Here is a 19,024-nt window from a genome sequence, read left to right as displayed (position 1 = left end):
AAGGTGTGGATTCCAAGTTCATATGATATGATGTGGAGGAAAAAGGGTGGTCCCACACTCGCAGCCAATTCAGATCAGATCAGTGTCTACTATGGTTTACTACACTCAGATTCATCGTATCAAATTCAGATGTTTTATTTTTTATTTTTTCTTATTATATAAATTATTAAATAAAAATAAAAATAAAAATAAAAATAAAATAAAATAATCCAAATATGAGACACAAAAGCCTCTCTTTCTCTTCCTCCTCCTCCTCCCCGTCTCCTTGCCCTCCCCTGAAATCTGACCGAGGGAAGTCGTCTCTCCTTCCTAAAGTGACAGTGACAGGGGGCTATATCTCCCTCTGGATTGGAAGTTGAAAGAAACCCTAGCTTGCTAAGTGTAAACAACAACTGAACAAGGGACAAAAGAGAAGCAATGGCCCAAGACGAAGCCCCGGCTGCTGCTTCATCATCATCATCATCGTCATCAGATCCATCTCTTTCTCTCTCTCGAAACGTTTCGTTTAGCAGACTCAACGCCCGTGCTCCCGAATTCGTCCCCTCCCCTCGCGCAGATCCCCACACGATCCCTACTCCGCCTCCTCCTCCTCCTCCTCCTCCTACTCCGCCTTTCCAGCCCCCTCCTTTCCATGTTCCTGTGGGACCCATTCACCCTCACGTGCCTCACGTCATCCCCATTCAGAACCATCACCACCCCCATCCCCACCCCCACCACCACCACCATCACCATCCCCATCCCCAGCACCATCATCCTCATCCCCATCTCCAGCTACAGTATCAACCCCACCAGCATCATCACTTCTATGCACCACCTGGTTCTTCTGACCAACACCATCAACAGCAATCCCAGGGCCAGGGCGCTGATCCAGTGGATCACTCTGCCCACTCCTCCAACGCCAACGCCAACTCCAACTCCAAGTCTAAGCTCTCCGACGACGCTGCTCTCAAGATTTTGAACCAGGTTTTTTTTTTTTTTTCCTTTCCTTCTTTTTATATATATTACATATACCCATTTTGCTTGCTTCTTTTCTCAAACTGATTCGACTATATCTATATCTTACGACACTACACTAGTCAATTTATACATAACTATATGCCCCTTTGATACTGATTCACCACTGACACCCACTTATTTGAATGCTGCTCTAGCAAGCTTCTTTCTTTCTTTTTTGCCAAACTGATAAAATGCCTCCTAAACTTCCAATTGTTATCTTACTCGTTCAATGTTGTAGTTGTTCACATGGAGGGTATAGAAATTTATATAATATATAAAATATATGCTTCAAAGTCATGTACCTTATTTTTTTCCTTCCGTTGATTCCGCATTTTCACGCCTATACCATCTCAAGTCTTTAAGATAAATCTCCTTCCAATCCCCTGTAAATTTATTGTGTTTAGTCATGCTTGATTTAATGTCAGTCAATTTAACTGTCTATTTGGTAGTGAACTTTCTGTATTCCTTCAATATCATGCGTTTTCTTAGGCAACCTTAATTTTCACCCTGTAGTATTTTATTTCTTGTTTCATGCCTTTATAATTTATAATTTTTAATTATTTGTGTGGCTTAATTAATTGTAGGTGGAGTATTATTTCAGTGATTTGAATTTGGCTACTACTGATCATTTAATGAGGTTCATCAGCAAGGATCCTGAAGGATTTGGTAAGCTTCTCCCTCAGTTGATATCTTGGTTATATTGTATACTTAGATTTATTCTTTGTGTGCCAACAGTGTACATGTGGTCTGCTTACATCTATCGGCTTTGGTTACGTAATTTACTCCTGTATATGCCTGTAGTTATGCTCAGATGCATACTTGTCCCATGCTCATGTCTGTCTTTTGTTTGTGAAGTTTTAGACTTGCAGTTTGATAGTCTATGTTAGGTTTTTTTAGCGATTGTTGTGTGAGAAATTGGTTGATTTACTTATTATCTGATTAACTGTTAATATTCATTCTAATACTTTTTTCATCATTGTATAGTGCCGATATCTGTTGTTGCATCTTTCAAAAAGATTAAGGCCCTCACTAGTAGTCATGCCCAGCTTGCAACTGTTTTGCGTAACTCATCAAAGCTTGTGAGTTAGTTTGTTTATCTCTTGCGTCACCTACTATAATCTTCTCTTGTTGAATCACTATATATTTTTATTGCTTTCAGTTGATTTAACCTTTGACTGTCACCTTCGTTTAATTTCATATTTGTAGGTTGTTAGTGAAGATGGAAAAAAGGTTAAACGCCAGCATCCCCTGACAGAGTCTGATATGGAAGAGTTGCAAGTAGGTTTAACTTGCTTCTTTGGATCTGCCACGTTGTATTTTTTAGCAAGATACTTTGTTGTCTTGTTTATAATGTTATTCTGTTCCTTTGGGCATGCATCATTATTCTGTTTTTCAGTAATGGTTCCTTTTCTCTTTTCATATATTTATTTATTTCTAATGTCTTATAAGTTTTGGTGTATTTTTCCTGTTTAAGATGATATTCTTGAGGTTGTAAACAACTGAATCTTCAATTTGAATTTTTATCATCTGATTTTCATATATTATGTACAGTCCCGCATAATTGTTGCTGAAAATTTGCCGGAGGATCATTGCCACCAAAATCTTATGAAGGTTTTCTCTGCTGTTGGAAGGTATTAGATAACTTTTTGCTTGAAAACTATAATTGAATGCTTTTTATTTTCTCCTAATTAGCAATTATGAGTATTTATTCATTGTTGAGCTCTTCAGTGTGAAAACAATCCGCACCTGCCAGCCGCAAATCTCCAATGGAGGGGCCTCTTCAGCATCCAGATCAGCAAAAGCTGATTGCATGCTCTTCAGTAATAAGGTATAGACGAACACGACTATCTTGAGGCAGGTTCTCGCTAGTTCGTTAGACATGTTTTTTATTTCTATGACTAAGAATTGCCATTTACTTTGTATTGATGGGCTTTGCTTCAGTGGCAGTATACCATTTTAGTGAATATGAATGTCATGTGGATCCTTTTCCAAACTTTCTTTGCTTGTCATGTGGATCCTTTTCCAAACTTTCTTTACTTATTTGTTGACATGCTATGTGATCAATCATTAATGAGCTTTCAGAAAACCTAGTAAAATATCGCTCAAGCCTCTAAGACAAGTTCACGCTGTGTTTCTATTTGTTTCCATGTGATGCAATTCCTGTTTGGTGACTTCCATAATTAGTCTATTCCCTAATTGTCCATTTTGATTAGTTTTGGGGCTTTTTTATTAAAAGAAGGTGCTTGTATGCAACTATGCTTTACTAATTGGAATGCTGTTTTTCATGGATTCACCAAAGGATTATATCCTGATATGATCATCGATTGGTTTGGTACAATATAAAGTAACTTTAATGCATTTGTCTTTTAGCTACTACTATAATGTGGGTAATTTAAGTGATTTTCTCATTGTAACTATACATGGATCCCTACTCTGAATGAAAGTTTACAATGCTGCATTAGGTGACTAGTTATTGGATTTTAGGACATAAACATACATAGTGAGGTATATCAGCAACAATGCAATTGCTACTCTTCAATTATTAGTATTCTTTTATGTCAGAATCTAATATGATGTTCATCTTTCTGCTGTGCAGTTGCATGCATTTGTCGAATATGAATCTGTTGAGCTGGCTGAAAAGGCCGTAAGTTCTCTTATTTTATCATCTGGCAGTTTGTTTTGTCCCATCTCAATGGAAAAAATAATTTGTCCATTACTATTCTGCAGGCTGCAGAGCTAAATGATGAGAGGAATTGGAGGAGTGGTCTTAGGGTCCGTTTAATGCTTAAACGCACGGTATATGCGTAATGCCTTATGGTTCTTTGTTTTAGTTGAATGCAAATCCTGCTAGTATAATTGGACACATAGTTCACTGATACAGAATGTGAGTTCATTGGTGAAAGTTTTCAATTCTATAGGTAAAAAAAAGTTGTATATTTCGGATATTAAAAATAATCTGATTTACTCTGATCAGAAAAAGAATCTCGTTTGCTAAGATGGATGCATTTGTTAAGTGTATGGGAAAGTGTGAATGCATGTGCGTTGGTCCCTAAACCAAGAGACTTGACTGATTTGCATTAGTTGATCATTTGAGTTGGACCAACTCATTGAGTTGTTTATATATATATATTCTTCTTTTTTCTGTTTATTTTTTCAGTCCAAACCTATCCAAGCACGAGGAAAAAAAGGGCATGATGGAGATGTTCAATGTGAGGAAGATGATAATTACACATCTGAGCACTTGGCCTTTGAGAAACAATCAGAAGATTCTTCTCAGCACTCTGATGCCAATTCTCATGAACATCTAGTAAGTGTTTAGCAGATTTTTATTATTGAAAATTTAAAATGGGTTAGTAGAATATTATAATTTTGTTTGTTTGTAGAAACCATATATTAAAGATTTACCATTAATATCCAATTCAAATGTGATTTAGGGTAAAACAGTAAAACTAAATCTATAATATTTTTCAGCAAATAAAGGATCATTTTGAGACAAATCTTAGTTTGAGTATCTTACATTTGTGTGTTCTACTGGTAACTGGTATCACTTTAAAAGCGTACACTTCTGTTTCTTTAACAGAACTAAAGAATTTATCAGTTGATGATAACAAATTTGATTACTTAAATAAAAAATCAAGAGATTTTGGGAACTTTAATAGTTGTCAGTGCTACTTTTGGTCCATCCTATTTGGCTTTAAAATATTGACCATTCATTGATAGGGAGAGGAACATTGCAATGACAAGGAAGGGGGACAGAGAAAAGGGCGGAATCGGGGGCGCAACAAGGGACGTGGAAGAGGTCAATACAATCACAATAATAGAGCAAATCATGTGGGAACTCCCCCCCAAAACAACAATTCAGGTAGTAATGATCAGGCAGGAGGTGTTGCAAAGCAGCAGCCTCCCGGACCCCGCATGCCTGATGGTACGAGAGGATTTGCAGTGGGTCGGGGGAAACCAGTTTCTGTTAGGATTACCACATAATGAAATGTGATGATTTAACATACTAGCTCTAGAAGGTGTGCTTCTCCATGTTATGTTTGGGGTTCTGATGGGGATGGGATCTGTGCTTCTCATGTGGGTGTTGATGGCAGGGTTTTTACATAAGGCTGTCAATCCCCTATCTAGTTGAAGCAACCCTCAACTTTGTCTCTATTAGTTGATTACTCTTCTTTCTTTTTTCTTTTGGTGTTCTCTAGTCGGGTATGTGGTGAAAACAGATGTGATTTTTGCCCCTCTTTTTTTATTCCATTGATGTAGAAAGAAAAGAAAATAACAAAAAAAAAAAAAAAAAAAGGAAAAAACAAAGAAAAGCAGTGATGAATTACTTGTACCTATAGATAAAGAAGTAATTGAAGAAATGAACGTTAAAAAAGAACGCATTTTCAGTCTCTCTCTCTCTCTCTCTCTCTATATATATATATATATATATATATATATAATATGTTAACATATTTGTATGTTCATTATTAAGAATTGCTATTAAGAATTGAGAATTGTTTTTCACAATACGTAGCAAAATGAATGCTCCCTTTTAGAGTACTTCCTCAATCACACTATTACCTCTTGGCTTGTGTTGCTTTGCATTTCAATTGCCTATATATTTTTTTATGAGAGTGTTGAAATTTTTGGTGGCAAGAATTTTGATGAGAGTGTGTTGAAAATTTTGGTGACAAGAATTGAATTAATAAAACCAATTCTCATAGCATATTTTTAACTCGTCAATTAGTTAATTAAATTTCTTCATTTGTTTATAAATAGTTGTGGTCGAATAGGTTTTACAACTAGTTTAAGCTTATAAGCTTATCAACATGAATACATAATTTTATCGTCAGTCCAAATCTATGGATATACAGGTATATAGGTGTAAGTTTTTCTTTTTTTTCTTTTTGAATTGTATAAGCAATAAGGATCATATAATAGATAAATATATTAAAAAATCAAATCTATGTTATAATTTTTTTTTTTTAATAATGATATCTATATTATAATACTGATAAGAGATATAAAAACATTAAAATGATGTATTCAATTTAGAATTTGAAGAATTTTAAAAATATTTAGAAATTTAGAGGTATTTGATTTATATTTTAAAAGAATCTATACAAATCTAATGATATTCATTTCGAATTTTAATAGATTATGTATTCAATTAGTATTTTATAGAATTCTTTTAAAATCTATAGGTATTCAAAAAATTATTAATTTTAAAAAATAATAAATTTTAAAAAAAAAATTATAAAAAAAATTATTAATATAAAATACAAACTTAACATAAAAAATTTCATAAAATTCTTATAAATTTTTTATGAAATTTATAGAAATTCATAACAATCCAACAAATCCAATTTAAATTTTAAATTATACAACTGTATGAATATATATATATATATATAATACTATTTTTTTTTTTGACAATACATATATATATATATATATAAATATTTTATTTATTTAATTTATTGATTTTTATTTTTTTGTTGGGATCGGGCATTTGAAAATGAAACCAAAAAAAAAATTAAAAAAAAAAAAATCAGAAACCCAATTTCATAATATCCAAGAGAGTCCACACACAGAGTAGTCCGAGGGTAGAGAGAAGACAGTGAAGCAAACGAAACGAAAACAATGGCGGAGTCCGCAACAGCAGCCTCGGCTCCCCCTCCAAACCCTAACATGCTGGTGGCTCCAGTTCCTATCGTCGATCCTCTTCTACCGGCTGAGGCTCGCCTATGCAGGTTTCCAAAAAGGCCTTCCGTCCGACTCACTTCGGAATTCGACAGCGAGTCCTCCATTTTCTTCCACAAGTTCTCCTGCAAGCTCTTCGACAGCCTCGCCAAGTTCAAGCTTTCTTTCCAGAACGACCACAACGGCCACGTCTCTCTTCCTCAGTTGGCTTTCATCTCCAAGCACCTTTCTCTTCATTACGACCTTGAAGACCAAAACACCCTCCTCAAGGCCTCCTTGGATGTCGCTCCTCGGCTTCATCTCCGTGCTGTCCACGATGTCAAGGTGGAAGAACTTTCTTACCCTTTTCAATTCTAATTTTTTTTTTTCCTTTTTTGTAAATGAAATTTCAACTTTCTAATTTTGTACCAGAATTTCTCTTATAAAGATATATAAATAAATAAACTAGTTTATTTTAGATTGAAACAAACACAATTGTAATACATGGATAAGTAGAGATTGATTCCGTATGTTATGTTAGTAGGAGAGAAAGAGCAATAACTTACTTAGACTTGCATATCCATGGACCAATTAATCTTATATATGATTGCATAATGGAATTTTCCTCCTCAGGCACAGCAAGGAGAACTTTCAATGGTTGCAAAGCTTGCTGAACCTGGATATGCATTGGAGCTAACATCTGCTGTTCCATCTGTTGGTTTGGTGAGTATAGTCTCTGCCCCCGGGGACTACTTTTCAGGACTTATCATTTTACTTTTAGACACTGTGGCTCTGGACTTTAAAATAATAAATAAATAAAAAATAAAAAATCATCTTCTGTCTGTTTAACATGTTCTAGCGAGTAGACATTTTCCTGTGATTTTCTTATATCATTAATTACTTACCTCGTACTGCAGCCAAAGGCAACCCTTAAATTCCCCCTTGGTGAAGTTTCTTTGGAGGAGAGAGAAGAGGAGGAAGTCCAGAGAACGTTATCAATAAATAGTATTGCTAAAGGCCAAATCTTTAATGGTGTGTGTACTGCTCATTACGTGGATGAAGATTTGAAACTAAGATATTCCTTTAAGGTTAGCTTTAGCATTTTCCACACATTGCTATCTATATATATATATATGTTTTTTGGGTGAAAGGTGGGTGGGGAGGTGCTGATGGATGGCTGGGTTTGTGAACTTTGGAAACCACTGTCTTTGCTTCCTAGATATTCTGGGTCTATGTATTTGGATACGTTTGTTTGCAACTATTTCTGTACATGCGTTGTTGATAAACTTCAATTTTTACTGCAGGATGGCGAGATGTCCTTTATCCCAACCATTACCCTGCCTTCAAATGCATTATCTCTTGCATTTAAGCGTCGATTTAGTCCATCAGACAAATTGAGGTTAGATATCTCCCTCCCTCCCTTTTTTGATTGTGGCTTGCTTTCTCGCACATAACTTGATACTGTTGCTTTAGTTTCTGTTCATCGGGACTGACAAAACTGAAATTGTCTTTTAATTTTTGTCACCACATGTTTATAGATGTAATTTACCTTGATGATAATTTTACTGAGACTAAGTACACACCTAGTTGTTAGCTAAATTTATGTGCCACAGTTTGAGAACTAAATATGATAAGTTGAGATTCAGATTATTATGCCAAATTTTGTATTTGATGATATTTGCATGTTACATACTATTTCTTTAACACAAGTTGTTTACTGGATTGTCATGTCTTAGTAGTAGCTATTTTTGTTTCTCAGTCATTGATTTACTGCTTGACTTACAACTGGATGGCCCTCATGGATTGTTTTATTGATTTAATATCCAGCTACTGGTACAATTTTGATGCCAACAATTGGAGTGCAGTTTACAAGCACACATATGGTAAGGATTTCAAATTTAAAGCTGGATATGATTCAGAGGTGCGTCTTGGCTGGGCATCTCTTTGGGTAAGTTGCATGATTTGCTTGACTTTATTGATTTCGTATTACAAACTTTTCAACTTTTTGTATCTTTTTCCTGTTAAAAATTACTTAATTAGCATGATAATATTACATCTTCATGCTTTTTAGTATTTGCTTCTTTAGTGGCTTTGGCAGTGCTATTGCTACCATTCCTTGGGTATAATTAAATCGCTGGTGTTTCTCTTGCATACTTCCTGTGTACCAAGTGTGGAGTTTGTTTGTGCACATGCTGGCGTGTGATGCAATTACATGTTTTTGTTGCTTCAAGTTATAATTTTCTGCAATTGCAATCTGACATTGTATCTGGTGCTGTGGTCTTGGACAGCATGGAATGCTTCCTCAACATTTTCAACTTCATGAATGATGCAATGAAGCATTCCCCCCCCCCCCCCCCCCCCCCCCCCCCCCCCTTTTTTTCCAACTTCATGGAATGCTTTTTCTTTCCAACTTAAGATGAAGCATGCTTGAAAACAATATGCATCATCCCCTTATATAGTTCAAAGTTATATGTTTATAATCATTATATATGTTATAATAATATAGCTAGAGCATTTTGTTTTCTTATCTATTTCAATTAATCATTATTTGTCTCTGAGACCTTATATGAGTTTGTTCCTTTTTTTCTAAAATTGCATTGAAGAGAAATGGGGGATCAGAAGAATAAAGTTATCTGAAAATGATTTATTGAGGTGTCATTTGTTGATGTGTTTGGTTTTATTTTTTTGTTTTAGGTTCTTACAAAATTGTATATAATTTGTTTACTTTAATTATTTGTTAATGTTATTTAGAGATAATTAAAGTGCATTATACATATCGATTAATTACAAATGTAAAGAAAGGGGAAAAAAAAACACAATAAAAAACAAAAGCCAAAAATTAACACAATTTCAAATTTTGTTTAATTTGGAATTTATTTTTTAATTTCCTTTTTTTCTCTCTTAAATTTATAGTTAATTAAAATGTTTACTATTAATTAACATTAATAAACAGTTGAATTAAGCAAGCTACATATAACTTTGCTGGAAATAAAATAAAAAAACCTAATTCATTAACAAAGGGCATTTGAGTTAATAATGATAATTGATATTTATGTTATCAGGTGGGGGATGAAGGAGGGAAAGCAAAGACTGCCCCTATGAAGATGAAAGTTCAATTTATGCTGCAAGTGCCACAAGATGATATCAAATCATCAGCCTTGATGTTCCGGGTTAAAAAAAGATGGGATATATGATGTGATGGCTGGCTACTCTGTTGTTTTATGTTGTTTCTTTTTCGTTTTCTTTTTCTTTTTCTTTTTTTTTCTTTTTTTTTTTTCCCGATATACATCATATTATATTATGCAATATAATCTCTGACTCCTCTTGTATTCTTTTTTTTTTTTTTTTTTTTTGCTGGAAGGACTCCTCTTGTATTCATGATGCTTATATCTGATCTTCCCAATGACATTGACATCAATTGTGTTCTAATCCTTACTCTCTTATAAATAAAATGGTTTCTCTTATTTGCCCGCCCAACCAGAATTTGCCATGTATGCTGGTTATACATGAGTGGCATAGGTGACTATAACTTGAATATGCCATGGATATTCAAGATTTTTTTTTTTTTTTAAGGTTTGAAATTAGATAATCACCTCGTCAAAACGGATTTTAAGGTTTTGATTCTGTATAGAATTGTTAGTATCTTTTTACTAATAATATATGCTATTTATTATTATCATCATCGTTGAGTTTTTTTTTTTTTTTTTTTTTTCCCTCTCTTTTTAAATAAAATAAAGCTACAAATGGACTTTTATCCTAGCAAGGTCACGTAAAAGTTAGATGTGGCTTCTAACTTCTATCCGAAACTAAATAAAGGGGGGACAATATGGGATAATAAACAAGTGCTTGTAATAGAAAATTATAGCACTGGCTTTGCTTAGGAAACTCCAATCGATTTTCGAAAGTGCAAATAAAATGGTATATTGTCCTCTTGATCGAATTAAAAATATCGAAACCAAAGTTACGAGAATGGTGAGGGAGAGGCGGACAAAGTGACAAGAGGATGAGAGGTCTGAAATCAATTTGAGCTGTTTAACTAGTACTTCTTTGTCCATTAAATCTGATCCTTGCCATGGTGTGTGTTTGTGTGGTACAACCAGGTCCAAGAATATTAAGAAATCATTTATGAGATGTTGGGACCCTACAACTTGTCTGTCTTATGTTGGTATACATGCATGCATACATACAAACATAAGGTAAATCATAACGCTAAAACCAAGTAATGGGTTGGTGTGCAATTTGCATTGCAAATCATCCTTCTATATATCTCCGCTGATATTACTTCGCATAGGAAATATATTGGGTGCACCCATGTTACATTTTTCTTCGTTCACTTGCAAAGGAAATAAAAAAAAAAAAAAAATGTTACATAAAATTTAAGGTCTGAACTTGCTACTTCCGTAAATGTATTGGTTACTAAATATTTTGTAACGCATCCGTCCATTATAGATAATAGATATGAAGGTGAAGATGAGTATAAGTAGTTGCTGGATGGATGGCAACCACAAGAAAATTTTTTCTTTTTTTTTTTTTTTTTTTTAAGTAAAAGTATATTTTATGTAAAAGGTTGTGATTTCCTTTTGATTGTCATACAAAGTAGATAGACGTTCGGTTGCAATTTTTCAGGGAGAATATGAGAAATATATTAATATTAAAGGAACGCAAAAAGAGAATGAAAAGCGCAAAGATAACACTCTCGGTCCTCGGACCCATTTTTCTAATATAAAGGTTTATTATTTATTGGGTCGGATTGAAAAATCAAAAATAACAACTTTGAGACGAGCTGCTGGTATTATGAAGTAGTAGCGGGTATATGTAGAAAAAGAAAAAAGGGTAGTAAAAGAAGAGAAAAAGCTGCCCCTAAAACGCAAAGAAATAACAAAAAGAAAAAAAAAAATAATAATAATAATAGAAAAGAGAAAATCAGCCGAACAATGACTGTAACCTTACCTTTGAGGCTTTTCCTGCCTCTAACCGCCGCCGCCGCCGCCACCACCACTTCTTCTTCTTCTTATTCTTCAGATTTTCCATTCAAGTCCGTCAAATTCCATGGCCGCCACACATTCACTCGCAGAAAGTCACCACCTTTACGGGGACGGACGGTATATCACTCTCTCTTTTCTCTTATATGTATGAATGAGTCTTCGAGTTCTAGATTGGGTTTTGTGTGTTGCAATGTTTGGGACGCGAAATATAGAGGTTTTTGACTTGGGTTTATTTGTTTTTTCATTATTCTAAATAAATAGTCTACAACCAAAGCTCACTTTCCTTCTAACACAAAATTAAGCGATTTATTGCTTGGTGTTGCTAGTTAGTACGCCATCGAAAGATGGGCTTTATTTCTTTTTATGTATAATACATATATAAAAAGTATACTTCAGATTCCATTCATTCAACCGCGTTTTTTTCCCTACATTATCAGATCGAATTGTGTTTTTTACAAAAAAGTTTTAACTTTTTGTTAGCTGATTAGCAATTTATAAATAAATGACATGCCTTTCTTTAAGCTTTTTCTGATGTAGAGCGGAAAGAAGCTGCTTTCTCAATCAAAATAATCGAGTGAAGAAAATATTGAAATAGTAAATAGGAGACTAAAGCCGGATTTTTTTTTTTTTTTTTTTTTTAATGCCAATGCAAATAGGAGAACCATTTGTTTCCTTTAATAATATTCACAAAAAGACTTTTTAAAGTTAAAAATATGCTGCAAATATTGTTTTCATGGGGCTGCGTTTCATGGTGTTGCTATTAAATTTGAAGGAAACCAGCAGAGAAAAGAAAAACTTAGAGAAGTAAGTGATTTAGTTTAGTTTTGCCTCAATTAAATGGATAGTTCATTTACGTTTTTACTTGTTTGGAAGTTGGCAAAAAAGATTTTTGCTATGCCTTCAGCTTTATAATAAATTCTTTGTCCATCTGAAATGTTGATGCAAGTTTCTTGGTTTAGAGTTATAGGCTTTATGTACTTGTATGCACTTTCTTCTCTTGAATTCAATTTACCAAAAAAAAAAAAAAAAAAAAAAAAAAAAAAAAGGAGGTCTTTAATAAGCTCTACATTCAGGTTACAGAGGTTTTTTAGGAGCTCCACAGCCAGGTTGCAATGGTCTATTGACTGCCTTCTGTCTATCTATGTTCAAATTTTTAGCAGTGAATTGATTTTAAATAGATGAATTTGTTTCATAGTTGATATTATTGCCTCTTGCAGTCTACTGGAATGTTAAATGTCACCGGTTTAAGTTGTTGCGAAGTCCTACAAAAAGAATAGGACCATTTATTTGTTAAAATCTGTTATTAGAAGTTTACAATTCAACTGATGGTGAAGTGGTACTGGCCTGGTTGTGTGCTTCAATGTATATACAGTGTATCTATTACACTTTCTCAAGCTTGGATTATAAGCACCTTTTTTATCTTCGTATATATTGGGCAAACGTAGTCACAACACAAGGAGTTTCTTATTTCATTTGATATAACATTTAGTGCATAAATTTTAGCCATGTATATCGCTTGATGAGATTGTGCAAGCAACATAAAGCTCTGTATAACCTGTTTAGGTTTCCAAAGAATTTGTTTTATGAATCAGATATTTTTTTTGAGGCTAGCTTGTACGATTGTCATATATTATCGCTCTTGTGTGAATGAACTTGTATGACCACCACTTTTTGTGGGCAGTTGGTTTTCACTAATGATTTACTACCAGGGGCTCTCTTTTTCTGTACTGGTATAGTGGCTTTCTGGACATATGAGAAGAGATCAAGATATAGACAATACGGAATATGGAGAGAAAGGTAGTGCGCACATGTTTGGTTCTGAAGAAGATGTAGGCAGTCAAATTCCAACCCAAGCTCAATCTGTTGTTGAAGGATCAGGGGCAGTTCTGGTATCAGAGTTTAGACCTGCCCCTGATGTGGATTATCTACAGGTTTGTCTTAGCACCCATAACATTTGAAGCTGCTTTATTGAGTTTCTAAGGCACCTTATCTTTTGGCAGGAATTATTAGCCATTCAGCAGCAAGGACCTAGAGCTATTGGCTTTTTCGGGACACGGAATATGGGATTCATGCATCAAGAACTTATTGAGATTCTTAGCTACGCAATGGTTATAACTGTAAGAACTTGAACTTCATTATATGTGGTGTGGAACTGTGAATATATATAAGTACGCTGTATGCTATTTAGCATTGTAACATGTCCTATTTATGTTGAATGTGAATTGGTTAGTTGCCTTTGATTTTCATGTTCCTCATGTAGCTGAATGATTATTGATTGCAGAAAAATCACATATATACATCTGGAGCATCTGGCACTAATGCTGCTGTTATCAGGGGTGCTTTGAGAGCAGAAAAACCAGAGCTTCTTACAGTAATCTTGCCACAGAGCTTGAAAAAGCAACCTCCTGAGAGTCAGGAGTTATTGTCAAAAGTAAGAATTTTCCTAGGAAGTACCTTCTTTTATAACAAATTTTATGATCCTTGACATTACAATTTCATAACCTTTTACCTTTTAGCAATCTTAGTTATTAATTACTTAGTGTCTTGGTCTCATGCTTTGGGTATTTTGACTCATCTGAGTTTTGATCAATCTGTCTTTTATTTACTTCCCTTTTTGTCTCTTTAGGCGTTCTGTTATTTCCCTTGTGGTTTTGTTCAACGTTGTGATCAGTGGAAAGTTTCCTTTTCATACATTTATGCATACACTTGTCTCCCTGCATATGATGGTTCCTTCCTTGGTAACACATAAAGGCCTTATTTTTAAAATTTTCATCATCTTTTGGAAAATTTGCAGGTGAAGAATGTAATAGAGAAGCCTCACAATGATCATCTACCTCTGTTAGAAGCAAGCAGGTTTTGTCATAGAACTCTATATATTTGCTTAATAATATGGTTGTTTCGTTTTCAGTTAGCCTTTGTAGCCTATCTAGAACAGAGCAGATACATTTTAAATTCGTTACGCCTGAATTGGAATATTTTTTTTCTCGATGGTTACTGAAAAAAACTACTATAAAGGGAGTATTACCAATTTATGGAAATCGGTAGTACATTAACCACCCTTCTCTTAGGAAAAAGATCATAGTTGCTCACTGCTGCAATGGAGCACAAGATTAGTGCAGTAAAGTTAGTACCCATTATGCATAACCTTCTTCTAGGATGCAGACATTCTTCTTTCCTCTTAGTTATGATTATTGTGTGTTTATCCTGTAGTTCTTCAGCACTACCAAGTGTACAAAGTGAAAGTCACTCCAGATAATTTCTTGCTTTTTTTATTTATTTATTTTTATTTTTGCACTGGTGCACCCTATTTTGATGGTGTTAATTCTTTTTGACTTTGATAGATGCAAATGATAGTGTTTTGGTGAAACTGCAGGCTGTGCAATATGGACATCATTTCACACGTACAGCAAGTGATTTGCTTTGCCTTCCATGATAGTAAATTGCTCATGGAAACGTGTCAAGAAGCCAAAAATCTCCGAAAAATTGTGACTCTCTTCTACCTGGATTAATAATACAACTATTCTTTTGGCTGTCCATACATTTATTCATAGAGTTTTTATTTTTTATTTGTAAATTAGATGGAATGGGACAGGTTGTTTGACTTTGTAGATTGCTAACGGTAGGCAGGGGCCAATTGCTCTACTTCGTGGAAGAGAAGTTATTATATTGATGGGTATATTTTCTTGAAAAATGGGCAAATCTTGTATACGTTCTGTCTAAATATATGTCCATGCATGCATTTGATGCACGAATAGTGCTAGTGTTAAATAACTAAGAATAGGGATTTACTCATTTTAAATGTTAATGGCTTTTTAGCTACTAGCTTGTTTTGGGTCAAATTTTTTAACCCTTGGAAAGTCGTATATGAGCTTTTTGAGTTAACCAACCTGACGATGAAGATGAACTATGAATATATCAATATAGATAATCAGAAATACAATTATTTGTTCTCGGCTAAAGAAAATGAAAGATCTATCCGTTCTCTATCTCATAGCTTGCCCATTAAAGTGCATGAATAACAAGACATAATAGGGCAAATTTAACTCAGTTTATACGTTTACATTTTTGGTTTTGATCAAATATGGCGTACATATACATTGACGGAAATGGGAGGAAATTATTTTCTGTTGAGCTGGCAGCTTCGATGTGGGTTAAAAGTGAAGTAATAAAGTTGCCATTTTTTATTTATTTATTTTCCTTTTTGTTGGTTAATAAAGTTGCTGTGCTCGGAGCAAGATGATGATGGCAAGCATGTATATATGGTACTCCCAGTGCAATTTCTTGCTTTCGTAGACAATACCTTTTCTTTACCTATCAACGAACAGCCAACTGCTCATAATAAAATCCATAAATACAAAAGCTTCACCTCTCAGAATTGAATTGAGTAAGCAATCACTCTGCCTCGACCACTAGATAATGGTTGCCAGTTTGGATGAAAAAATAAAGAAGCATGGTTTAAAGAAATTTTGATCCCCACAAAGATGCACAGGAAAGTCACCAAATTCAGTGTAAAAGAGTTTTTCAACATTTGGAATGATAAGAAACGACGCAAGGCGCGATCTGACTGTATGCGCTAATGCACAACTAGTTTACCTCGAAAACCCCCACTAGTTTTAGCTTCTGAAAGTGCATGTGTTACCGTTAGCAGTCATCCTTATTGGAGAAGTTGCCATCGCTATGTTGCTCATATATCTGATATTCTTCATCACTGGTATCTGCTTCTTGTGTTCTATCACCACCTGCTTCAATGGATGGAAAAATATCAAGAAGCTCTTGCAAATGGGTTCTTGAGATGCTCTCCACGTTTAGATCTAAGTTACATATAGGAAATTCCACTGTGGATCTTTCAATTTTCAGTCTAGCAAGCATCTGCTTGTCTCAAAACTATAATTTTAACAGTATTCAGAAGAAGCTTTAGTTATATAGAATATAGTTGCCTTGTACATTCAGAAAGGGAAAATTATTGGTAAAACAGATCAGATGAATGTTCAACGAGGCAACATCTACAGTACCTTTTGCTCACGCGACTTGTGAATAGTGAAAAAAGGATTCATGAATCTGATTGTGGAGGAATTTCACCATCCTCAGCCTACAAACAAAAGAACATGGTGCAAACAGCAAAAGGAGGCCTGAGACATAAATGAGACACTACCAATGATGCAGATGACAGATTATTGAAAAGGGGATAAGACAGGAACAGAGAGAAAAGGATTGAGTGCCAGATTCAATTCCTCATATGCATTTGTTGCCTCCTCAGCATCATCAACCTCAATGTCGTCTTCCTCATCATCTTCAACATTTTTAGCTTCCTCATCATCTTCACCATTAGTGGGTTCCTCAACATCTTTTTGCCCTATAAGTAGAACATTTTTTTGTTCAGTGCCATTCAATATTAACTTTTCTTGACGAGAAAGTAAAAGAAGAATGATTTTTTTTGTTCCCCCACATCTTTTTGTATCAATCTGGCTGATCTGAAGTGGATCGGTTGAACAATCTATCAAGGGGCCCAGTCTTGACTTATTCATTATTGTTGATCGATTGGAAACCACGTATAACACATTGTTTACCCCATACACGGAACAAAAAATATGTAAGTAGCTTAATATGAGAAACTTACGGTGCAAGTTTTTTGATTCTGAGGCTCTCTTATCTCTTGTTGTGTGTAATTTATCTGTATGTAATCATCTACCAGTTTAAATAGTTGGAACGAGGTTTTGCACTGAAAGGGAAAACTCGAAATGCACTTCATTTTGTTTGAAATCCAAAAAGACAAAATCAACAATTTAGCAGATTTAGATAGTGTGCACCACTTCCCAGAAAAAGGGAAAGAGAGGCAACCAAACGAAACTGAGTTTTTAAAACCAATAATCAAGAACACAAACATATGAAACTGTGGAAGAGTATCAAGAAGAAAAGAAATTTCCATTTTTAGAAACTCATCATCTTTAGTTCCTAGACCATGATAGGATGCTCATAAACAACTGGAACTCTCTCTCTCTCTCTCTCTCTCTCTCTCTCTCACATAATTAACTGTCTAGTTACATTTAAGTTCTGAATCTAAAGGAGTACTTTGAAAAACTTACCGTTTAGCCTTATTAGCATCACAATAACTACGTATTGATGGATGTACTCGAAAATCAATTCTTTGATACCTCCAAAAGAAAATTTGGAACGTAAGCAATATAAAGAAATGGCAATTGGACAAACAGTAATTATGACAAAGAAAAGTAAGCTTAAAAGAGCATAATGCTACAGCTCTGACATTCGAGGATCATATTCTTTTTTCTGATCCAGAACCTAAGAAAATTGTCCACCTTGAAAAGTAGCATGCAATTCTAGAAAGACGCCTGCGAAAGAGAATGGGTTAATCAACCACTATAAGAATCTAAGCCAGATAATAGTTTTGAGGCAGAACACCTTCTAAGTATATGAGCTGCAAAATTATAGCCCTTGGCAGTTGCAAAGAAGCCAAAATTACAATTGCTAAATAGTATAAATAATGGAAAAAAAAAAGAAAAAAAAGAAAAATACAAACGAGAGAACTTAATTTGCTATTAATATGGTTATGTTTTATTTATTTTTTATTTCTTTTTTTTTTTTTTGTTTCAGCTTGTTCTAAAACATTATGAATTTTAAATACAATCACTCGACCAATTATACCAATAGGCATTTTATTAAAGAAAAAGCGCAAAAGATTCACTTTATTAATGTCTTGTTTTTCATTAATTATTTTTTAAGAGACATTAATTATTATTATTTATTTAATTTTTTGCTTATGTAAAACGTCCAACTTTGTGTGTGTGCAAACTGAGCCAACCCATTTGTCGACATAAATTACTTATTCAAATAACAAAAAGGGTTTTTTTGAAAAGTAGCTATTTGTCAGATTCAAAATTGAAAAATAGCAAAAAAAATTTTTAAAAAAAAAAATCAACTTTTAACACATTTGGACCAAAATATCTTTTATTATATTTTTTTAATTTTTTTCTTGCTTTCTCTTTCCCTTTCCCTTTCAAAACTTAGCTAGGAATTTCTCTTTCTAATTTCCCTTTCAAAAAACACCATTGCAATCACCACCAAGAGCCAATCGTCATCGCAGCCGCATCATTGTCATAACCACCAAGAGCTAGTCATCACTGCAGCTGCACCATTATTGTCGCCACCAAAAGCCAGTCGTCGCAGCACCAACACCATTGCCATCGCCGCATCTGCACCATTGTTGTCACCACCGAAAGCTAGTTGTCGCCACAGCCGCAGGTTGCGTTTGTGCTGATGCCACCGCAACCACTTATTCCTTCTTTCTCTACTTTTTTTTTTTTTGGCTAATGGTTGATTATTTATGAACTGTTGTAATATTGGAATTTTTCTTTAGCAGGATA

The 19,024-nt window shown here is 34.3% G+C and overlaps 3 protein-coding genes across 7 annotated transcripts; all 3 read left to right on the top strand.

The window, feature by feature from the left end:
- The first annotated feature begins 22 nt into the window (after positions 1-22).
- On the top strand, positions 23-5,387 carry LOC107415655 (la-related protein 6B). 2 transcript variants are annotated; one of them, XM_016024013.4, is made up of 10 exons: positions 23-963; positions 1,581-1,662; positions 1,981-2,075; positions 2,203-2,274; positions 2,548-2,627; positions 2,725-2,824; positions 3,593-3,640; positions 3,724-3,792; positions 4,154-4,303; positions 4,717-5,387. In XM_016024013.4, exons 1-10 carry the CDS (start codon positions 418-420, stop codon positions 4,978-4,980), a joined length of 1,506 nt encoding a protein of 501 aa, XP_015879499.3. In that variant the 5' UTR covers positions 23-417; the 3' UTR covers positions 4,981-5,387. The 2 variants fall into 2 exon arrangements, with proteins under 2 accessions (XP_015879499.3, XP_048332026.2); XM_048476069.2 differs by having other exon boundaries at positions 2,203-2,391.
- Positions 5,388-6,488: 1,101 nt separating this feature from the next.
- On the top strand, positions 6,489-9,989 carry LOC107415661 (outer envelope pore protein 37, chloroplastic). 4 transcript variants are annotated; one of them, XM_060819276.1, is made up of 6 exons: positions 6,489-7,005; positions 7,294-7,383; positions 7,578-7,748; positions 7,965-8,059; positions 8,488-8,608; positions 8,830-9,185. In XM_060819276.1, the coding sequence occupies exons 1-6, from the start codon at positions 6,622-6,624 to the stop codon at positions 9,073-9,075; spliced, it is 1,107 nt and encodes a 368-aa protein (XP_060675259.1). In that variant the 5' UTR covers positions 6,489-6,621; the 3' UTR covers positions 9,076-9,185. The 4 variants fall into 4 exon arrangements, with proteins under 4 accessions (XP_060675259.1, XP_024928433.3, XP_015879510.3 ...); XM_025072665.3 differs by having other exon boundaries at positions 6,492-7,005; positions 8,747-8,884; XM_016024024.4 differs by having other exon boundaries at positions 6,493-7,005; positions 8,949-9,002.
- A 1,307-nt stretch (positions 9,990-11,296) lies between these two features.
- On the top strand, positions 11,297-15,437 carry LOC107415622 (uncharacterized). Its single transcript, XM_016023980.4, has 6 exons — positions 11,297-11,762; positions 13,382-13,576; positions 13,646-13,762; positions 13,927-14,076; positions 14,440-14,498; positions 15,019-15,437. The coding sequence occupies exons 1-6, from the start codon at positions 11,595-11,597 to the stop codon at positions 15,152-15,154; spliced, it is 825 nt and encodes a 274-aa protein (XP_015879466.3). The 5' UTR covers positions 11,297-11,594; the 3' UTR covers positions 15,155-15,437.
- Positions 15,438-19,024: the final 3,587 nt, after the last annotated feature.

Source organism: Ziziphus jujuba, chromosome 1 (genome assembly GCF_031755915.1).
Source record: "Ziziphus jujuba cultivar Dongzao chromosome 1, ASM3175591v1".
Classification (NCBI taxonomy): domain Eukaryota; kingdom Viridiplantae; phylum Streptophyta; class Magnoliopsida; order Rosales; family Rhamnaceae; genus Ziziphus; species Ziziphus jujuba.
Note: the sequence above shows the minus strand (reverse complement) of the source record. Positions and strands in the feature narration are given on the sequence as shown.